Source organism: Ochlerotatus camptorhynchus, unplaced genomic scaffold (assembly GCF_037179485.1).
Source record: "Ochlerotatus camptorhynchus isolate MF236.1 unplaced genomic scaffold, CSIRO-AGI_Acam_v1.1 ptg000767l, whole genome shotgun sequence".
Classification (NCBI taxonomy): Eukaryota; Metazoa; Arthropoda; class Insecta; order Diptera; family Culicidae; genus Ochlerotatus; species Ochlerotatus camptorhynchus.
Genome location: NW_027041234.1, coordinates 660,179 through 682,312, shown reverse-complemented (window position 1 = coordinate 682,312; position 22,134 = coordinate 660,179). Strand labels below are relative to the sequence as shown.

Here is a 22,134-nt window from a genome sequence, read left to right as displayed (position 1 = left end):
CAGACATTTCTGCATAACTCGAGAACTAATCAAGCAAATGGAACCAAATTTGGCATGTGGAGGTATAAAGAGATGGTAATAGAAGGTAGCCCCTTACATAAATGGGAGGGGGGGTGGTCTATGAACAATATAGATTTTTTTTAAATCGGCGCATAAACTCAAGCTAATATTGAATCGCGAGCAAGGCCGGGCACACTCAGCTAGTACAATATAAAAACTATGTACCATATCAACGGAAATGCCCTAAGCTACAATATGGAACCAATGTTTCCAATTCGGAAAAGGCGCAGAGAGTAAATTTAATCATTGTATTCTTCTATCAAAGTTACCCGCATTATCAAACATACCCCGTTTTACGGTACTTACATTTGTAATTAAAGGTCCGAGATTTAGAAAGAATATTAATGATTCTTCTGTTTTAGAGATCCAATTTTATTAAGTAACCCAGAATCTTAGAGAATTGTTGATTTCAAGCTCATTTTTTCTGACATGTATTAGTTTTTTTTTTTGATAATTATTTAATTCCTTCATTAAGGTTCAGAAATACTTGAAGATTTTTGCTAGAAACTTATCAGATATTTGCCAAAGTTTTTGTCAATGTCATGAAAATTAGATATATCAACCTGAACTGATGTGTTATAGGCATCCTTTTACTGGGCGAATTCCGACAGATCCAAATAATACTAAAATTAAATCGTCAAAATGGTCCCTACACCGCCAAAAATGACTTAACTAAGTCTAAATGGCTTAGGGCGCTAGCGCAGTGAATGCAAAAAGCCGGGATGACAAAAGATTTAGGGGATTTTTATTATTTATTATCATTATTTCTCATTGCCGGCTCGGTTTCTCGCATTCAGCCGTAGTCTGAGACTCTGAACAAATGTCGAAATTAATCATGGAAATTTTATTAAATCTCGAATTGATTGAACATTTTCATTTCACAAAGCAAAAGCTACATTCTTCAGAGACTTTGAAAAACTGCTCGGAATTCTTTTCACATTTTAAGGCGGAAGAGCTTTTGAAGTGGGTGGAGTAATTTTAGTTTATTTCTGTAATAATTACCTACCCAAATAAAAAGATACCATGAACGAATGATAACCCAAATGATAGAACTATTCCAAAAATGGTTTGGATGATACTTCACTGCATGCAGACATCCTCAGTGCTAAGTACTTAAGCACCACTACTAAGCCTCCTAAGTCCTAGGCCTTAAAGGCTGTTTAAAAAATTGTTGAGTGTATTCATAATTCTTTGTCGGTATTTGAGTTGAAAATTCATTTTTTTAATGGCGTGGATTTGGTTTCCTGGGTGGATTAGAGATGTGTATGTGTGATTCTGAAATAAAAAAAAAACATTCACAATTTCCAACCTTTTTCCAAGTCCGAAATTTGGATAAAATATTGGTGATGGGAAGTTTAAGAAAATCGAATGTTTGATACTTTGAAATTTAAAGCAATCTGATACTTTTGAAAAATGTGTTGTAACACTCCAAGACGTTAAAATTTGTTCGAGGAATGAAAATAAAAATAAAAATATGTTCGTTAATTAGTTTAAATTTAATATTCAAGACGTGAAGAAATACAGTGGATATATTGCCCCTTTTATTTAGAAATCAGATAACTTTTTCTATAGTCGATATCTTTCCCGCCTCGTAAATGGCAATCAACGATGCCAGGAACCTCCACCTACCCCTGCATGTCAACCCCATGTGTTGATGGTCCGAGATCAAAGGTTTTACTTTGGATAGGGGCATCATTTCAAACGATTGCCAAGGGTGCAGTAAACCCTCACTACGCCTCTAGATGACCATATGTACTTGGATTTGCTCGACAGATTCTGTTGACTTACCGTTAAAGTTCTGAGATTTTTTTGTTTTGTTTTGTTTTTAGGTCATTCGTGACTTGTCTGGCGATGATACTTGAACTAGGACCTTCGGTGTGATCTGCCAAACCAAGTCTGTTACTCTCGTGTTCATACTACATCATGATAGTTATTTTAATAATTTCAATGATTTTAATATTCTTGTACAAATCTATTTCAAAATGTTACATTTAGGCACTACCAGAGTCTTATAGACCATGATCTAGACTAGATGCTTTGAAACTTTGATTCGGTTATTAACATACCGAACTAGTTTGTCGAAGGAGTCCTCCAGACTTGCTTGTGATATTATCTTGGTGTTCCTTCAATATCCTCCGAACTAGTTAATTGCTGTTTCCTGATGATCGTTGGCGTCTATAGCGAAATACCTGTAAAAAGGGTGAAAAATTAGTAATATTTATTTAATACCACTACGTGAATTACTTACCCTTGACAGATACGCATATTTCGTTTACAGTGTACAGACTTCTTCAGTGTCTTGTACTAATACTCTGTGTTAGTATTAGTACAAGGCACGTTAATTATAAGCAATTAAGGAAGTGAAATTCTCGCTTTCACTGATGTTTTTTTGGACGTCTTCAGGATCATCTGGATATGTATCAATGTAATCTCGACCTGCTCTAACCATCAACTGTAAGGAGTTTGTCAATCACTGCTTTTTAAACAGGAGAAGGCAGCTTCCGACTACTTCGGAAAGCTTCAGACATCCATACCTAAAAACCAACAATCAAAAAATTACCACGTAATTGAAAGTGATTTTCAATCACTATTTGAAATCGAAATCGCTTGTTACTTTCCATTGAAAGCTTACTGCAAACCAAACAAGCGGAATATTTTACTTTCTCCGAAAATTTTCGCCAACCATAACCCCTGTCGGTCGGCATTGTGATATATGAACGCGGTATATTGTTATTGTTCGTGCACCGCCGCCATCACCACCTCCGTTCACGAGAGCAATCAGTTGCTGTAAACAGAAATTAACCTTGCTCATTAGAGAAAGAGAGAAAAAAACATATACATTATTGATTGGATGATGATGCAAACTGTAATTTTGATGCGACTTGCTTTCACGCGTTAATTAATTGGACTCTCACCGTTCGGTGCCGATCAGTCTTACGTTGAAAGTGTCCAATCGAGATGATAACTGCCTTGTCATTTCTGATATATGCAGATTCACTTGAAACTAGGATGTTCCACTTGCTTACCCGAGAAATCAACCGTTGTTGACAAGCGAATCGGCGAGGGCTCGGTCCAATTTCCCTCGCCGATGTCCATCTGCCAACTGTCGGACGATGGTAGATTATCGTTTCTTTTCAGGGAAATTGCTATATTTTCACCATCATAGAAAACCGCTTCTTTCAATCCATAGAGGCGCGTACGCAGATGCTGGTCATACCGAAGCCGTCAGTGTATAGTGTAGTGCAATGTGGTTCGATTTTATTATTATAGGCAACGACGTTCCCCGTCTGGTTGCCGCCGCCATCGTTGTTGGCCGATAGCGATAAAATGCAATTAGTTTGTAGGTCAATTAATCGAAGCGAAAAACATAGCAGGTAGACGGTGGAAATCTGCATGCATGGTGCACGGAGAACAACAGATGGTTCGGCGGGGTAGACGACGGTGCTCGTTGACTTGTCCGGTATTCACACCATTGTGTATGCTTCGTAGAATGTGTAGTTTCGGGTAGTGAGATGATGTATAGAGTCGCCACAGAGGCGATGTGAATTTCCCTGCTCGAAATGAATGAATAAATAACTTTCAAAGGCGATCTACGTATGTCATTATGGGAATGCAATTTTCAATCTTGAAACGTGTTTGGGATTTTCAATGATTCAAAAAAGTAATTTTCCATAATTTCGAGATCCCAGTGATTGAACTCCGTAGAAATCCGTAGGTTTATCTTATCTCATTTCCTTTAAAGCTGAATCAAGTGAAATAAGAAAACGCACTTCGTAAATCACATTGCAGCCTTTATCAACTATGTTACATTGCAGTTGCATTTGTTCGACCCACAAAATATGCAACAACCATCGCCGACTGTAAAATCTACAAATGTGGTTTATATTTCACCACATTTGCATTTGAGATTTGTTCGCTTTATCTCGGTTATTTGCTAGCTTTGGTTATTCCTTCACGTGTTGAATGCGTTCAAACCATAGTACAACACAAACCGCACTATAACGCACGCAAACGTCGCAAACACTAAAAATTGAACGGTATCTACGGCACATTAGCGCCATTCTTCGGACCATCATTCGATGGAGTGTCCATAACGATGGAAAGCAACACTCTTTTTTTTTGGTTGCAGAGAGTGTAAGTGTAGAGCAAAGTCTGGAAAATAGCGCAATAAATTGTTTTGAATTAAGTTACCTATACCACCCTCCTATACCACGATGGCGGCGAATTCAAGTTTCGATTCGGCTTGGTATGACTGAGAGAAAAACCCTATAGCGCAGCATGGTTTGGGTCCGAGGTGTGTCGAGTTTGAAAATTTTCGACGATTAACAGTTTTACCGGACCATATTCTGGTGATGTTCAACTGATATGGGCACGTAGCGGTTCCGTCTTCGAACCGGTAGATTAGTAATAGCACTTGAGCAATAAACAGGTTGCCTAAAATTGTACATCGGTCGGATGTTTGGTGGACGTAACCGTTTTAATTTAGTTGGAATAACACTTCCACAAACTGATGATTCTAACACCCTGTTTCCCTTGCCCTGTAGATTGACCCAGTCCTGACTTCGATTGAACCGTGAGGTATGAAAAATGCTTAGCTTATTTTTCAATTTGTAATGCGAAAATCGGTCGATTACCTGCTCCCTTTCACCTGTTTTTTCGTTCAAAGGTGTGAATCGGAGGCTAATTTTTTCCCTGTTGATCGCTTCAAGTTTGTAGGTGCAATTATGAATACTTTCTTTGCGCCATCAAGCTGTTGTGCTCCACATGGATGATTGTGCATGCATATTCACAATTTTCGCTATTTCGCAGACGCTTTGTTTCGTTTCATCTTCATTGCAGGCTTGGGGTGGTATAGTGGCACAGATTTCCAGCTATTTGGTTGCAGCTCATAACAGCGAATATCGTTTGTCTAGGCCGCGTTTCGTAGGTGACCTGTCAAGTAGGGCGTGCAGTGTTTGGTACTCCATTAGAGCTGACTTATTAACCCTGTTTTTGGCGAAATTGGATTTGGAGGATGCTTTTAGTATTGGGTGGGATATTCTATTTTGATGTTTGTAATATGAGTTATTTAGTAGCTTACTATCAGTCAATAGTCAATCTATATTTTTGAGGACGCCCTGAATCATGCATCATGGCTCAACAACTTGGTTTGGACAACAGAAATTGAGTTACGATATTCAAAATCTGCTCCCTCCCAAGTGAGTTTGCTTATCTCGCAGGGCAGCTACTTTCAGTGTTGGGAAAATATCAAAAAATCAAATCTCACCAACGCCCAAGATCACGCTTGATTTTCGTAGACAAAAATCAACAAGCAAAAAACTGCGGTTGATTTTGCAAGCTGTGATATCGCAGCTCGGAATATCAAGCTAACAAAACTCACCAACTGCAAATCTCACCAAACTGTGGTGAGATTGAGTTTCATGATTTTTGCTTTACACCCGTATGCAACCGAAACTTCCATAACGGCTTGCAGCAGTTCCTTCGCGTCTGCCATCGGTGAAGATTAAAACGAGATAGCAAACTATGCTTTCTCTTTCTAAGAAAACGAGGTGCAATGGAATCATTTTTGTGTCGAGTCAACTCTCAGCTTGATTTTTGCACGTTGTGAATAGTCTCGCAATATCAAAGGAGCTTGTAAAATCAATATCAAGCATGATATTTTGTTCCAATATCACGCGTGATATTGCGAGCGCATGAGAGCGGAAAAATATCAATTGATTTCTGATTTTGCCAACACTGGCTACTTTATTCAAGCCAGTCACTAAAAAGCTTCCTGAAAGTCACTTTTTCTTGTAATCGGTCACGATTTTCTACTTTTTTAGCGTGAATTTATTTCAAGATTGATAATTCTTCCTGCAGTGTGTAGGATCCGGACAATTCGAGGGTGTTGTGTTTTTAGCTTTGGTCCCTCTCTATCAACAGAGTGTCTACCCTCGAGACCCAAGGAAGACATCCCACATCCCTATCATAGACGTATTGGGAGCCTGCAAATGTCTAGTATGAGAATTTAATTCCTTTGTCTTTTGTGTCTCTTTATTAGTTTTTGTTTGTCTAGTCAATAAGCTGCGAGTATTCGGTCTAACTCCTACTAGATATAGAAATAAGTGAATGTTGTTACAAACAATGAACAATGAACTATCGGCTCCGTAAAGCTAAAGCGATTGAGCCTTCCAAATAGACGAACTAGATATAAAAAAATAATACAGGGTGTCTAATCATTTGGCTAAATAAAATTCCCTGAGTTTTCCAGATTTTTCCAGAACTTTGCCAATGTTAATAAAAAATGTCCGATCTCAAATTCCCGACATGCCCGATTATGCCCATCGTAGATCATCATCATCACAATCAACGAACTAAACAAATCATGAAAAGATTGGTCCAGATATAAATTAAAAATTAACTTCGTTACAAAATATTAGTAATGACATCGTAGAATACCGTGTTTTATCTGTAAAACATAAAGATCTGAATCCATATCTCTCAGGCCAAAGTTCAAATCTCACAGGCACGAATGATCTGAAGTGACTATAATAAAAAATAAATACAGATCTGAACTCCCGGAATTTCGGAAAACCTAATAAACCAAACCAATGATATCTTGCGGCCTCACGGAGGTTTACCCATTCTATCATTAAGTCGAATCATCGGACAACTTTGTTGAGCATGCAGAACTTCAGGATCAGACATGCGGGATGATTTGGATAATCCAAAAATGTTATTTTTAAAAATATTTAATAATTTTAAATTATGTTATGGGTCTTTGTGAAGTACAAAATACTCAAAAATTCTTCAACTTCAAGATCTAAAGTCCAGGAAGATTTGAAGACATACCAAAACAACATTTAGGCTCATTTGATTTTAACGAATTCATGATTCCATGAGATTTTGGATATCTAGATCATCAACATGTTAATGTAAATCTCATCTCATATCTTTTTTCTACAAAGTAGATGTATTGTATAGCAATTCTGCTCAAATAATTGTATGATTACCTCTAAACGGTTATTTTTGAGCGCCTTTTTTTGGTTAGGGCAGGGGTGATGTTTGAATTGGTTTTTATTTCAAATAGCTGGGAAAAAAACCGGTAATTGAAAAATTGGATGTGAATAGACACTCTGCAACAACAACAATCATTGTGGGTGTGTAGTGGTAAGCGTGATTGCCTCTCACCCCAAAAGGCCTGGGTTCAATCCCAGTCGACGCAGCTGGGATTTTCTGAGGCATAAAATCTCTGATCACGCTTTCCTTCGGAAGGAAAGTAAAGCCGCTGGTCCCCGGTTCATGAGTTGATTGTTCGATAGGTAGGGTCCATGTGTGGGAGCTGTCTCCCTGGCGTAGGCAGCATTGGTACTTAGTACGGAAAACAAGATCGACGGAAAATAAAAGAAAAAAAAGAGAAGAAAAAAAAAGGATTCATAGCCAAGAAGTTTCGTATTCCATGTAAAAGTACAGAATAATAAAAAAAATCAATGTGGAAAAACTAAGGAAAATAAGTTAAATGATTAATTTTAAGTTTGTAATTAATTTTATGAAAGATTAGATATCTTCAGTGAAGTCCTATTAATTTCACAACAATTTTAGGAACTTAACAGAAGGGGGAATTTCAGTGAAGCTTCATAAACAAACAGCGGGAACGCAAGGGAAGTTATCATCCTTGAATTATGGGGAACCTCAAAGCGGTTCAATTAGTTTACGAAAAACTGCAGGAAGTTTTAAGAAGTTCATAGAATTTCAGAAAACTTCACCGGTTTTGAGACTGTTGAGCGAATTTCAGAAATATAGAAAACTTGAGGAAAATTGTCGCAATTTTTAAGAAGTTCTTAAAAGTTAGATCTAGAGATCTTTGGGGAGTTTCAAAGATCTTAATGGTAGTTCCCGTAACTTTAGCAGCAGTTTAAAGGTCTATAAGCGTGAAGACAATTTCATGATGCGCTTAAAACAAAAAACCCAGAACCATTAAGATGTTCTGAATATTTCAGGAAAGTACATAGACCTACAGAGAATTTATGAAAACTTTAGAACTATTTTAGGAAATTCACAGAAGTCCACTGAATTTCAGGACAGTTTAAAGATGTTTACGAGAATTCCATTTATTTCAGAGCAAAACCGAGATCTTCAATAGAATTGAGAGCCTCAGGGAAGCTCCAAGAATATCAAGACAGATCATATAAGCAAAACGTAGCTTAAATAAATTCAAAGAACACTGTTTGGAGAACATCAACGAAGTTCCATTAATTTAAAAAAAAAATGCGAGAACTTTTAGCAAGCACCGGTATCTTTAAGAAATTACTGAGATCATCTAAGAAATTTGAATATTTTTAGATAGTGTCATAATATTCAGCGAAGTTCTGACTACTTTGAGGACGATCAGATAGCTTCAGAATAATCCTATTAACTTAAAGAAATTTGCAGCGACTTACAGGGAGTTCCGTGGTATTATGAAATATTCAGAGAACTCTTTGATTGATCCAAATACTTCAGAAGCGTCAGGGAATTATATATATATTGGGGAAATGTTTCTAATGTTGGCCTACGGATCTAACATTGGGTCCATCGCTAAAAATCTGCTATTGATCAATTTTATCTAGATGAACGCGTTATTGGGACGTTACTAATGGATATTTTTTGGTTGCTATTGAAAATTTAGTCGATTGCTGAATTTATGTATGGGCCCAAATTAGAGACACCAAGGCCGACATTACCTGCATTTCCCCTATCAGAAAATTTGCCGAAACTGAAAACAAATTTAGAGAACTTCAGGTAAGCATAGAAAACATCAGGGATGTCCAGATAACTTTGTGATTTAAGTCAAAATTCCGGCAGCGTTTATCAAGTTTATAAAACCTATGGAAAATTGTGGAAACTTCAAGGTAATGCAATGATTTCAGTAAAATTTGGGGTTCTTTTAAAAAATACATTTCTTAGGCAGTCTAGAGAACTTTAAGAAAATTCAGAAATTTGTTGGTCAGTTTTAATAACATCAGGAAAGTCTAGGCTGTTGAAGAAGTTATGAATTACTGTCGATAATTTAAGAGCAGTTCCATAAAGTTCAGAAAAATCTTCAGAACTTTAGTGAAAATCTTAGAACTAGGGGAAATGACTCTAATGTTGGCCTATGAATCTAAGTTTGGGCCCATCGCTAAAAATCTGCTGTTTATCAATGTTATATAGATGAACGCGTCATTGGGACGGTACTAACGGATATGTTTGGTTGCTATTGAAAATTTAGACGATTGCTGAATTTATGTATGGGCCCAAATTAGGGACACTTAGGTCGACATTACATCCATTTCCCCTATATTAATTATTTCGTCGCGCTTCAAAACGACCCGGTAGCAGAGGCACAACTGATATGTTTCGCGAAGGAGGCCGGAATCTACAAGAGAGTTTAACTCATATATATATTATTACAGTAGGCCCGGCATTCCCTGCCGGTAGCGGGTGCCAGGTCTCTCCTCGCAGCTTCTACCGGTGGGGCTCTGCTGGGGTCCTCAAAACAAAACAGAAAACATAAAAGATGACAGCAACATAGAACAGTAAGGCAAAATAAGTTCCCCTCTAGAACCGCAACCACTATTCAACCCCGTAAAATAAAAACTCTGTACCTTCTCTCCCTTTGGGATACCCCCTTCTGGGGTGTCCGGAGACGAACCAGTCCAGGGTTGAAAGTCTCCTTAATAAAGATATATATAAAAAAAATTATTTCGTTTTGATTCCAAGAAAAGCTTTAAGTGGGAGCTTTAAGAAATTCCAGAAATTTCAGAAAAACTTCGAAAACTTCACAGAAGAGCGGAGATTTTCAGAACCATTTCGAGAACAACTTCATAGAAGTAAATGGAACGTAACATTATCATAAACATTATCAAAATGCAGAAGCATTTCAAAGTAGTAGTAAACTTCAAAAATATTGTGAATTTCAGGGAAAGTTCAGTTCCATTAGTATCAGGAAATTAGAGGGAAATTTCAAGAAGTTCCTAGATTTTCAGAGAACTTCAGAGATGTTAAGAAAATTATTGAGGCCCAACATAAGTTTAGAAGTTCATGGAACCTTAACCATTTTTAGGACAGCTCTATTCAATTCAGGCAGTACAACAAGCTTCAAGCGAACTACAAAAACTTTGAATAAGCTTCTAGAACTTCAGGCAAGAACATAGAACCTCACAGCTGTTCCGTTAACATTAAATAAATTACGTAGGTTTTTAAGAAGTTTCGATATCTTCAGTGAATTGTTAGAACTTTAGAGAAGATCCATGATCGTTAGAATTGAGGAAAATTTAGGAGGTCAAAAAAGTAGTATTGTAGGCATCAGGCTTGTTTCTCAAACTACAAAAAAACTTCAAAGCAGTTTGAATAACTTCAGAAATTTGTTGGGAACTTTCAAGTAGTTTTGAAGACGTCAACGGAGATTTCTCATGAAAATTCACTTGGAGTTCTCCTCAGCATTCGCTTTGTATTGTCCCGGGACTCTTATTTTAGAAATTAGTCTTGTCCCCTTGTCTCGATAGGTCTCATCGTCGCCTATAGATCACCATGAAGCGTGCAGGTTGGCTAAGGCTATTTCGGATATGAAGATTACACTACACTTATACCGTTTCTTCTACTCTAACTTTATGTCCATGATCAACCTTACTCTTTTTTCTATCTAACTAACTCATGACTTCCAATCACGACTCACTATTGACTCCTCTTGACTAGCCAGTCATCACTCAACACTTGACTACCTCAGTCACCACTCACTCCTGACTAACCTGTCACTACTCATTCCTGAAAAATCCTCACAACCCAATTCCCCTAAATTCTGCCGACCTAACTCCTACGACTGCTACCACTTACGACTCCCCTCTAACTGACGACTAACCCCTTTTCACACCCCTTTTCCCCTTTTCAAATCTTAGTTCTAGTTCGGGTTGTCGTTACATCGCTTGACTCGTAGTTCGTTCTCTCATTCCGAATCTAACCGAGTCCATTCCCCAGTAACGTGGGTAGATCACCTTCTCGTGGTACGTTACGGGATGTAAGACCTACCACCGATTCCTAGCCTTGACTACTAGGGGAACAGGATTTTTCAGTAATCAAAGGAACACATCTCAGTCCTTGTTACTTTTTATGCCTTGTTGATAGTGATAAGTCCTCGGGTTGCCTGGACCGAGGATGATCTTGAAACAAGGAAAAAATGAATTAGTTGGTCTTCATCTATGTGATTCCTAACCTTCTATTCGTTGTTCCCTAGTTTGAAGTGGTTAAGACTAGGTTTCTGATGCTTGGTCACTATCGGTGTCATTCTTTAATTTTGTTGCTAAGGAATCCAATTTTGACTGACGAAGGGGCGCGTCTTTAGAGGGTGTTCCAACACTCCGAAGGGTATAAATAGCGGGACCTTTCAATTAGAATCGATCCTTGCGATGAAGGCAAGAATGACAACTGTATCAAAACCGAATAGTTCATCATTTCTAAATAGTGATGAAGTAATACGACATGCACTACACTAAGGACACGGGATATATTACAATAGATCAAATTACTGGTCGCAGTAGTTTTATGTCCCGAACAGAGGAAAAAAAAAAGCCGAGCCCATTTCTCCCGAAGGTCATTCGTTTGCTTACTTTCCATGGTCTGCCGACCAGAGTTCCTTATTTTGTATAACATTCTACTGCGTAGAGCTTCTTTCTATTATAACAATGAGCTCGGTTTCATAACATGATTCATCGCTTCTAAAAATTACGTGTATATCATATGGCCTTGACTCGTTTACACCCAGCCTTACGTAGTTTGCAGTCGCTACGCAACTCATTCCATTAGTGTATGACGTCACCTTTTATCATGCACACAATGCAACATACATATTGTCTGGACTAAGTCAACCGCGCCATTGTTCGCGCGCTTGTTGCATAATTTTTTTGGAATACTCCCCAGAAATCCTTTGGAACTGTCCTCAGAATTCAATATCCTTGAGGTTCTTCTCGGATTTTTCTTAGAACTCTCCTAAAAGCTCTTTTGAAATTCAATTTCATGGAATTTATGGAATTATCCCCAGAAATCTTTTCTTTTGGAATAGTCCTCAGAATTCGACCCCCTTGCGGTTCTTCTCGGAAGTCAAGTTTAAGTTGTCCGCCCATTCACCAAAACGTTGTAGTTTTTCTACCAGAAATATTCAATAAAGCTTGCGCCTGCATTCACCAGAACTGAGCAATTTTTACATTAGGAATTTTCAATACAAACTTGCCCCCAAGTAATTTTAGACCAAAAAATTTCAATTGACCAGAATGGTATGAATTTTCCACCGTTAATGTTCAATAAAGATTGCTTATCCAATCTTCTAATTCGTGCAGATTTCCTTTTTCCATTTTCTACCAAACATTTTCAATATAGCTGGCTTCTCCTATCATCAGAATGTTGCGGGTTTTCCACCAAATTAAACTTGCCCCTATTTTTGGATTTTTTTAAATTTTCATTAAACCGGCTTCCCTCCAAGCATCAGAATATTGCAAATTTTACACCAGAAATTATTGTTAAAATTTGTTTCTCTATTCAGCATAAGGATGCACATTTAAAACCAATTTTTTTTTCCGAAAAGCTTGCCTATCCGTTCACCAGAACGGTGCAGATTTTCCAAAACAAATTTTCAATAAAGCTTAATTTTAAATAAAGCTTGTACCTTCATTTACGAGACCAGTGCAAGTTTTCCACCAGAAATTTTCTGTTCATTTCATATAAGGGAAATGACGGCTTCGGCATGCCAGACTATTTTCGGCAACCCAAATTGAAACACTATTTTCACTGGATTTTCTTACGAAAACACTTCGCTGAATGCATTCAAACGATTCTTTATGCTTTCAGCTTCAATTTGACTATATTTTTACCACTGAGAAAAAGCAATCTAGCAAGGTTTTCTTGAAATGAAACACACGCACTACAAATTGTAGCTGATTTCGAGTTGCCGATAATAGAACAGCAGATTTACATGCAGTTCAAATGGAACGGTTGCCGAAGAAAAACTGGTTGCCGACAATACTCGCTCTCACTAGAGAAGATTGGAGCTTTGTAAAAGCGTTTCAAAACAGTGTTTGACAATTCTTTCAACTGAAATTGTTAGAACAGCTGGCAGCAAAAGATTGTAAACAAACCAATACTGCCTATGTGTGCGTTCCTCAGAGAAAAAGGCTATAGAAAGAAGGTCGCTGCTTAGGTTGCCGAGAATACGTAAATTCCCCTATTAGAGCGATGCAAATTTTTCTCCAGAAATTTTCAATAAAGCATGGTCCTCCATTCACCAGAACGGTGCACCAAAAATTGTCAGTGAAGTTTGTTTTGCCATGCACCTTTGTGGTGCAATTTTCAGGCGTTGCCGCTTCATGCACCAGAATGGTGCAAATTTTCCACCATAAATTTCCAATGAAGCTTGCATTCATCAGAACGATGCAAATTATGCACCAGAAAAAAATGAATAAACCTTGCTTCTACCAGAAATTTTCAGTTAAATGTACAACTCCACATTTTTAGCGTGATTTAATTTTTCCACCAGTGTTATTCATTTTGATTAGTCCCTCCATGAACCACCTTGATGATATTTTTACACTAATATTCAATAAAAATCTTTTTCTTCGATTCACCACCACGAAGGTAATTTTTTTCAATCCTTAATTTACCCTTAAAAAAATTACACCAGAAATTTTTTGTATGCACCACTGTGGTGCAATTTTCACATCGGAGGCGAACCAGCCTAAGGCTGAAAGCCTTATAAATAAAGCTAAATTAATTAATTAATTGGTGCAATTTTTTGACCAAAAAATTCCATTGAAGTTTATCCCTTCATGCACCTTTGTGATGCAATTTTCAGGCACCATCTCAAAGGAATTGACGCAACAAAAGGTTTTCAGTGCCCTCATATTATGAAATGAAGTTATTTTACCTTCAAATCAAGTTATCAAGAAATCAAGTTATTTTATATTCTACTTTTGTAAAAGTGAAAATAAAAATCTTATTTATACCTTGCCACACTTATCTCACTTATTTCAACACTTTTTTCTTCAACACTAAAATCACTATTTTTGACAGTATTGATCCCTACCAGCCCGGATCTCTTTAATGTGATATCCATGATTTTGAAGCTATTAGATTTTCGATTTGAATGTTTTGTAGCCTGCAATGTGGGTAAATGAAAATGGTGACGCTATAATCGTGATATTATGGTTCCATACCCTCATTTAGCTAATCGTTGTTTGATAAACCACCTGTTTAGATACCTCATTTTCGACCAAAAATCTTGTCGAATATCTGAACAAGAAACTGGCCAAAATACAATCGTAGCACTAGTTTGTTAGACGTTCAGACATCAACTAAAAAACGCGCATTCTGTCATCCTTAAAATCGCCAATGAACCAAATGCAATCAAATGACATTTGGGCGCAAACAGTCGCATGCACCTGAATAAAAATCTTTCCGCAAATTGTGTCAACTCACAGATGATTTCATGCAACAATTTGCTCCCAATTTGTTTTGCAGTTTTCTTTTTCCTGAGAACCACGAGTCACTTCTCACAGAAAAGCCACAAATCATCAGCGGTCTGAGACTGTCTGTGTCTTTCGCAGCCTGATTCGTGCCACAATCATAAAGCAATTTATTAATTACTCTCCAACCCCTATTCTCATCACTCTTTTTTTTCTGTTCTCATTTACACCCATACAGGCGGTAAAACAGTTCATAGACCTGATAAACAGTTCCAGCAATGACCCGAACCGGAAGGCGGTCACACCGGCGATCGCAACCAAATTCCTGCTGGCACGCAAATTCGACATTTCCCGAGCGGTGGCCCTGTACGAACAGCACGAGCTGATCCGGCAGCGGGAGGGTCTGTACGGATTTGACCCGATGGCCGATCCCTTAAGAACCGAACTGGAGACGGGGAAATTTACTATGCTGGTAAGTGTCACTGGAAAAGCATTCAGGTTTCGATTGCTTAGCTCAAGTAAACGATTCTCGGGTGATACGTATCTCGGCGATCGGTGATCATAATTTTCCGGTAGTTTGCTTCGTAATCATTATCCCTCCGCTATACATGTTTAACGTAGAAGCGGGTGTAGATGGTGAGAAGATGATGGTTGCATCTGTCTGGATATAGTAGAAACGAGTAAAACGGAACCATTGTTCCAGAGTCAGCCCCCCCCGAAGGAAAAGGAAGAAGCTCCTCTTGAAACGCGATCCCATTTTACAAGCGAGTGCAGCAAAAAGTTGATAATTTACCACTTCCTTGCTTTGTTCCGGTACGTACGATTGCGATGGATGGCGATGATACCGCGCATTTTATGTAGATAATTGAATTGGGTGCTCGGTTGCGTTCCCGACTGAACTTGACGCCGGATTATCCGGAACGCGATGATGTTTGTTTTTGTTTTCTTTGCTCGTCACTCGGAACAATGATTGCTCGGCGAAAATGTCTGTGTACTTTTTTTTTTCTTTTTTTGGGTGGAATTACATGATGTTTTTGGTAACGGAAACTACCGGGTTGCGTACCGCTGAATCACAATTAAATCTCGTCTTCGGTGGGTTTTAATTTGCTGTAGGTGCTCTTTGCGATCATCTGAAAGCCGCGGCTAATTGATAATACATTGTCTGAAACAGTATATACAGAACAAACAAATTATTGACTTTTTAATAGTCTGCTATTCGGAAAACTTATGGAAAGAAACTTGATTTGGCGTAATTTCACTCGATATTTCATGGAACTTTGAAATAGATTAGCAATATTGTATACAGACTTTCAAATAACTCGTGTTCACCTTATTGTAATAGAATATTCTTCGACGACTGCTTGTTTTTGTCTTGCCCAACACCAAGGCATATCAACTGAGTCTGCCTCTGCATCGACGACTCGAATTTGAGTGGATATCAGCTTCTGATGACGGCAACGATGGCGCTCACCATTCGAAATCTAGTTGTGAGGCCGCCATATAATTCGCGATCCTCTTCGTTTCTTACTTCCACATTACTGCTAACTGTAGGTATAGAACTGCTCAAGAGCTCGTTTTAACTGACTACAGTGTGAACTAGCTTCCCTAATAAATTTCTTATGGTTATTTTGCTCAACGACGTGTTTGGGGTATCATCCAAACCATTTGTGGAAAAGTTCGACTATTTGGGTTATTGTTCGTTTATGGTATTCGTTTATTAGGGTTATCAACTTTAACAATTGATTCGAAAGTATTGTCTCGGCGCAATTTCAGCTGTTATGCTTTAGTCGATCTAAGACTTCACCACAATCAGTTTTCAGCCTAACTGCAAATAACTTACCCTGGCATAGATTATTGAATCTTATCATCTCCTTCTTCCTTTTATTTCTTCTTAGCATTTCAAGCTTATTGCTTATCGCATATTAGTTTATTGCGTGCTTTAAATTAGTGTTCTACTTCAAGCACTTCCACAGTTATTAATTGAATGCTTTCTAAGCCTGTACCATTTTTGCAATCATACTCTATGCCCAGGGAAGTCGAGAAATTTTCCAACCCGAAAAATTCCAGGAATCGAACTCAGCCACCTCCAGCATGCTCGTGCTTTGTAGCTGTACCTTAACAGACTGAGCTAAGGGAGTCTTATCGCGACGTTGCCCAAATGGTAAAAAGTTCGAATGTATTTTTACAATACACCTTTGCTTATATTGGGGCTAAATAGATCAATCAAGTATTGATTAAAAACGTCCTAAGGAACGACCATGCAGAGTTCAATACGTAAAGGTTTTACTTGGGTGTACATTCTCACGTACAAGCACGCTTCAGACCGATTTATTGGAGTTCATTAAACAATTCTTACTACTGTTTGAGCTATTTCTGATTCGATTGCGGCACGGCTATCAGCTGTTCAACGTAGAGTTCGTCTTTTGATATCTCTCCAGCTAGTTGAGATTACACGCGTTGCGTTACCAATTCCATCATACCATCATACTGCTGATAAGACTTTTGGGTATAAACCTAAGGATGTCAAATTTTAAATCAGTTTGATAAAACAGAGAGTATGGAAATATGGGTAAGCTTCATATTAGTAGCCTTAGCTACTGTGACATCCGCCCAACTCGATAACCATCAGTGGAACGATCGTAGTGAGATACTTGACGAGTACGAGTGGTTGCTGGTGCCGGTGATAAACACCGGTGCGCCGACTGAAAACGTCAGAACTGGAGGAAGACCATGGTACGAGCCCTATCAACCTGCTTCGTACTATCTCATCACCTGCTATGACACTGAAACCGAATTCACCAGCACGGAGAGCCGTTGCAATCAGGTTCGTACGAGGATCTACTGCAAAATTTTATTCAAACATATGTCTAATATTTCGGGTAAAAGAACAACTGGAGGTTCGGTAAGTGATAGATTAAACTACTCTGTCGTACCTTGTGGACCAAACTTTTCCAATCCCCATAGGGGCAACGCGCCTATTTTGGCCATGTTTTGACAATATTTCACGTTTTCTACAAGTTTAAGATCATTGTTGTTGATCCAAATCTTATGCATCATTGTACACATACATCGTGCACGAAGATTGTGATTTAATCGTTGGCCGGACAATTCCCCCCTCCCCCCTTTAATCCGACCCTGCCCAAGGGTATTCAAAATAGATGACCGCTGATCACTGCCCAAAGAGCATCCGGAATTTCAATGTGGTCCTGCACTCGATATGGAGCTGTTCCACGTCAAATGACGAATCGATCGGATGCAACCTTCTCAGATTTGTAGGAAACTTTATATAATTGGTTGTTATGGTCAATCATTCACATTTGAGCCGTTTTGCCGTTTTGAATCTCGCAATGAATGCATCACGAATTCAATATTTTTCAACAAATCATAACTCAAAAAAGTCACTTTTAATCGAAATGACATCTGAGACAATTGTAGGTGAGAGACAATTGTAATTACTTTAGAGGAAAAATATACACAGTAAAAAATGTCAAGTAATTTTGGGTAAAAAAAATCCTAAAAGGTGTTTGAAAGTTAAATAAAATAAAACGATCATCTTCAATATTTTTAAAATATTTTTCATTAAAATGCTGATGAAAAATGCTATCTTCTGTAACACTTTCATGTTGGTCTCTTAAAAAATATCAATCAAAAATCATTGAACAACAGCTTTTGGACACATTTTTAAACATTTTGTTCAATTAATTTTTTGTAAAATTTTGCGCAGAAAACAATTTTTTTTTAAAGGTCGTTTTCAAAAAGTAAAAAAAAAGTACCAAAAGTTTTTGTTCTATAATTTTTGTTCATAAGTGTCCAATTTTAAATTTTCACAGAAGATAGCAGTTTTCCTAAGCTTCTTCATGAAAATTTTTCAAAATTTTTTGAAGGGAGCCATATTTTGTTATTTAAGTTTTAAATATTTTTAGGCTTTTTTACCCAAATCGAATTGATTTTTTTACTGTGTATATTTTTTTCCTGAAAAGCAATATTTTTGCAACAAGTTTGCCTCACACTTCATTTCGATAGGAAGTGATGTTTTCGAGTTATGATTTGTTGAAAAATGTCAAATAGGCCATATTGAAGTTTTTTGCGAGATTATTTGCTGAATACTAGTAATCCTATATATGGCCATTTTGAGCCAATCATGCAGCGAGAACTGTCAAAATGTGAGCCAAACGAGCATATATTTACACTCATAATATAAATCACATAAACAGTGGAAAGTATCCATGTGAATTTCACATAACTTTCATGTGATCCCATAATTGAAAATTGCACCACTAAATCACTTATAGCGTTCATGTCCAATGAAATCTATATGATTACTCACATAGAATTTCTTATGTTATGTGATATTCAGATTAAAATCATTATTTTTTATATTGGAAAAATATTATGTGCGTTCCTAATAGCAACTAAGTGAAAACTTTTTTCAGTGTAGGGTTTTCTTATTGAGTTGAAAAGTATTGTAATCGGGGTAAAATAAATTCGAACGAAACGTTTATGAATAAAAAAAAAGTAGTAAAATGCGTATGTGAACATAAGAGAGTTTCAAGCATAATTAACAATAATATAATAAATTATGAATGGATATTTTTTATAGATTTTTTTCAGTTTGGTTAATATTGCTGATTGCATCTACAACTGGACAGCCCCAAAAATGTAAAAAGTGTGATAAAATTGCACGATTCCGTCAGATCGTTTTGGTGTCTTCGGAGCACTTATTGCTTGTATAATAAGAAGTGAGTGCACCCAAGGCACCAAGACAATAAGAAGAAAACTTGCATTTTTAACACCCATTTTTAGTAAGTGAAAACGCGCTTATTTGTCCAGTTTGATGTGAAGTCCGCAATAAAACGATAAAACTGTACGCTGTTTTTTTTTTTCTCGAAGTAACATACACTGCACAAACGCATAGAATCCACTAGGGGAAAATCCGACGGTATTCCGCAAAAATCTAGCCATTACTCACATTGTTACACTTCGTTGCACTTCCATAACCGTGGTTACGCAAAACTTGGCAAAAATTGTTAATCAGTTCACTGAGAATTCAAACTCGTAGCGTAGACAACGATGAAGTGACGCACAAAGCTGGCAAGTGTTGGCAGCTTTTGTAATCAAAGCAAATCACGTTGCCAAATCGTCTCATAATAGTTCCACGAATCTTTATATACAGAATTACTACTCAAGACCAAAAAACAATTATGCAAAGTTTCATGCAAATCAGAGAAGGTCGAGCCTGAAATTATTAATTTTTTGCTATTTGGCCTGGAAATGCTCTATGATTACCATTGATATCATTTTTGATTTCTTATGTGGTTCATTTTACAGGGTGGCCCGTGAACCTGGAAAATCGGGAAATAAGCAGAAATTCTAATAGTAACCGGGAAAAACCCGGAAATTCGACGGGAGAACCGGGAAAAATCAATAAACCTTAATATACAATCAATTCTAGATAGAGCTGGGATTAGGGCGTAACAGCTTTTGTAAACAATGACTTCTCTTGATGTAAGTCGTATGTACTCATAAGTCTTTCACTGTCTAGTGGTGATGTTTGTTTGTGTAGGCGTGCCTTGAATTCCTAGAAATCAACGAGAGAAGTTATTTTTTACAAACACTGTTACGCCCTAATTTCAGGTCTATCTAGAATTATATTTTTTAAATTTTTTTTTTAATGAACAAGTTGTGAAAAATAAATTTCTTGAATTGCCATGATCAATGAGTCACGCAGAATTCAACTTTATCAACTTATGTGCTACTTTTCCAAATGGTTTTATATTTACCTACTTAAAATCAAAATACAATTTTGTTTTGCCATAATTAGCTTGGAATTCTGGTTAGAACAATCATGAGATTCTCCTAAAAACTCACCAGCAAAACACCCTTAGAACTCTTCTCGTACCTTGCAATACTCTTTGAAATTCCATTGAAACTCCCCTAACAATTTCCTCAGAATCCTCCATAGGATTCCTTTAGTATTATGCTAAGAATTAAATTCCTTTTGAAAATATTCTCAAAATATTAATTTAAACTTTCCTCGAAAATTCGAGTATTGTAAAATAGACTAGAAAACTTTCTTCAGGAATCAACCAGAGTCTATTTCTTTATAAATTGAGGGTGTTAGAATGAATCGATTATCTTCATCGATTCTCTTCATCGACTTTCTCTTTCGTTAATAATTCAACAAACACATTCCTTGATTCGTGTGCCATTCTGGATGCTAGATGAGAACCTCCTTTATCAAACCAGAAATAGCGCAAAATCTGTTAATAAAGCTGTGGCTATCACAAGAGAATGTCGATGAAGAGAATCGATCAAAGTCACTTACACCCCTTTCCTTCTAACCCCCTCAATTATCCAACACCAAATAAATTCTGTTAATAATTATCTTTGAATTCTCATCAAAATGCTCTTCGTATTATTCTCCTGATCCCCATAAAATTCAACTCAGAATCACGTAGGAATTCTCCTCCTTAACGTTCTTTTCACAACTTCCATGGAATTACTTTAAGAATTATCTAGGAATTCAATTCAGAAATTTCATTTTTCTCCCAATGAATTCCATGATCATCCCAGATTTTTTTTGGAATTATGATCAGAATTCCCTTAGGATGTTTGTCAAAATTTTGTAGTTATTCTGCTGAGCATTTCTCTTGAATTAACACTTGAATGCCTTTTAAATTCTCCTAAAAAATACATAGGAATCATCCTCAGATTTCTATGATATTTTTTATTACTGCAACCCTGAATCTTCTTCTAATTTGCTTGAAAACTTTACAGGACCAACATATTTTTTTAAATCTGTGAATTTTCCAAAGTGGAGTATTTTTCTCAAACCCATATTAAAAAAAAAAATATAAATCTAAGACCTTACTGTTTTTATGAATATTTGATATTTAAATAAACGCAGTCTAACAGTCTTAACAAATATCAAAGCTTCAGAATGTTTAAAGATTGTTGTTAGTTCAGACTAGGGAATGTTCAAACATTTTCTTACTCCGAGATCTTCAACTAATTTCCCTAGATCTCATTTGTATCAAGTTAAAGATTTTTTAAACAATGTCTTAATTCGATCTCTCACTATTTACAATGTGGTTTAATGACCCATTCCGCGTAATAGCGTTCGGCCTAGTGACCTTAGAAATATTGGTTATCCAAAAGTAAATGATACTATCGAGATAGGTACTAAGAAAATTCAATTTACATCACTTTACTAAGCTTGAGACCTCTTATGTTTGCAAAGCCCGAGAACTTACTGAGCAACTGTGTGATGGGATTTTTATGGTCCCTAGGCCGAACACTATTGAGCTGATTGGGTCATTAGACTGAATTGTAAAGAGTGAGAGATTGAATTTAGAAATTGTTTAAGAAATCATTAACTTGATACTTGCTACATTTCTTATAATCACTCCACATTTGACGATCAATTCCAGGTGACTCACACGGTAGGCTGTCATATTCATAACATTGTGCAACCAGACTTGCTAGGACTGGGATAATTAACTTTAATTGACTTTCTCGTGGTCCCCTGAGTATAAGTCTCGAACAAACTTATACCCTAACAAGTCCTAATTTTTTGGTACCGCCCTCTTTATGAATTTTGGTATGTTGTCCCGATGTCGGTTGTATA

General features: G+C 37.1%; 1 protein-coding gene across 2 annotated transcripts in view; it reads left to right on the top strand.

Annotated features, from left to right (window-relative positions):
• Ptpmeg2 (Protein tyrosine phosphatase Meg2) overlaps window positions 1-22,134 on the top strand; it is a 243,455-nt gene that overhangs the window by 103,525 nt on the left and 117,796 nt on the right. For both annotated transcript variants that reach the window (XM_065238347.1, XM_065238346.1), the window contains exon 2: window positions 14,746-14,979. In XM_065238347.1, the coding sequence (XP_065094419.1) occupies window positions 14,746-14,979 (234 nt within the window). The remainder of the gene's footprint in view (window positions 1-14,745; window positions 14,980-22,134) is intronic.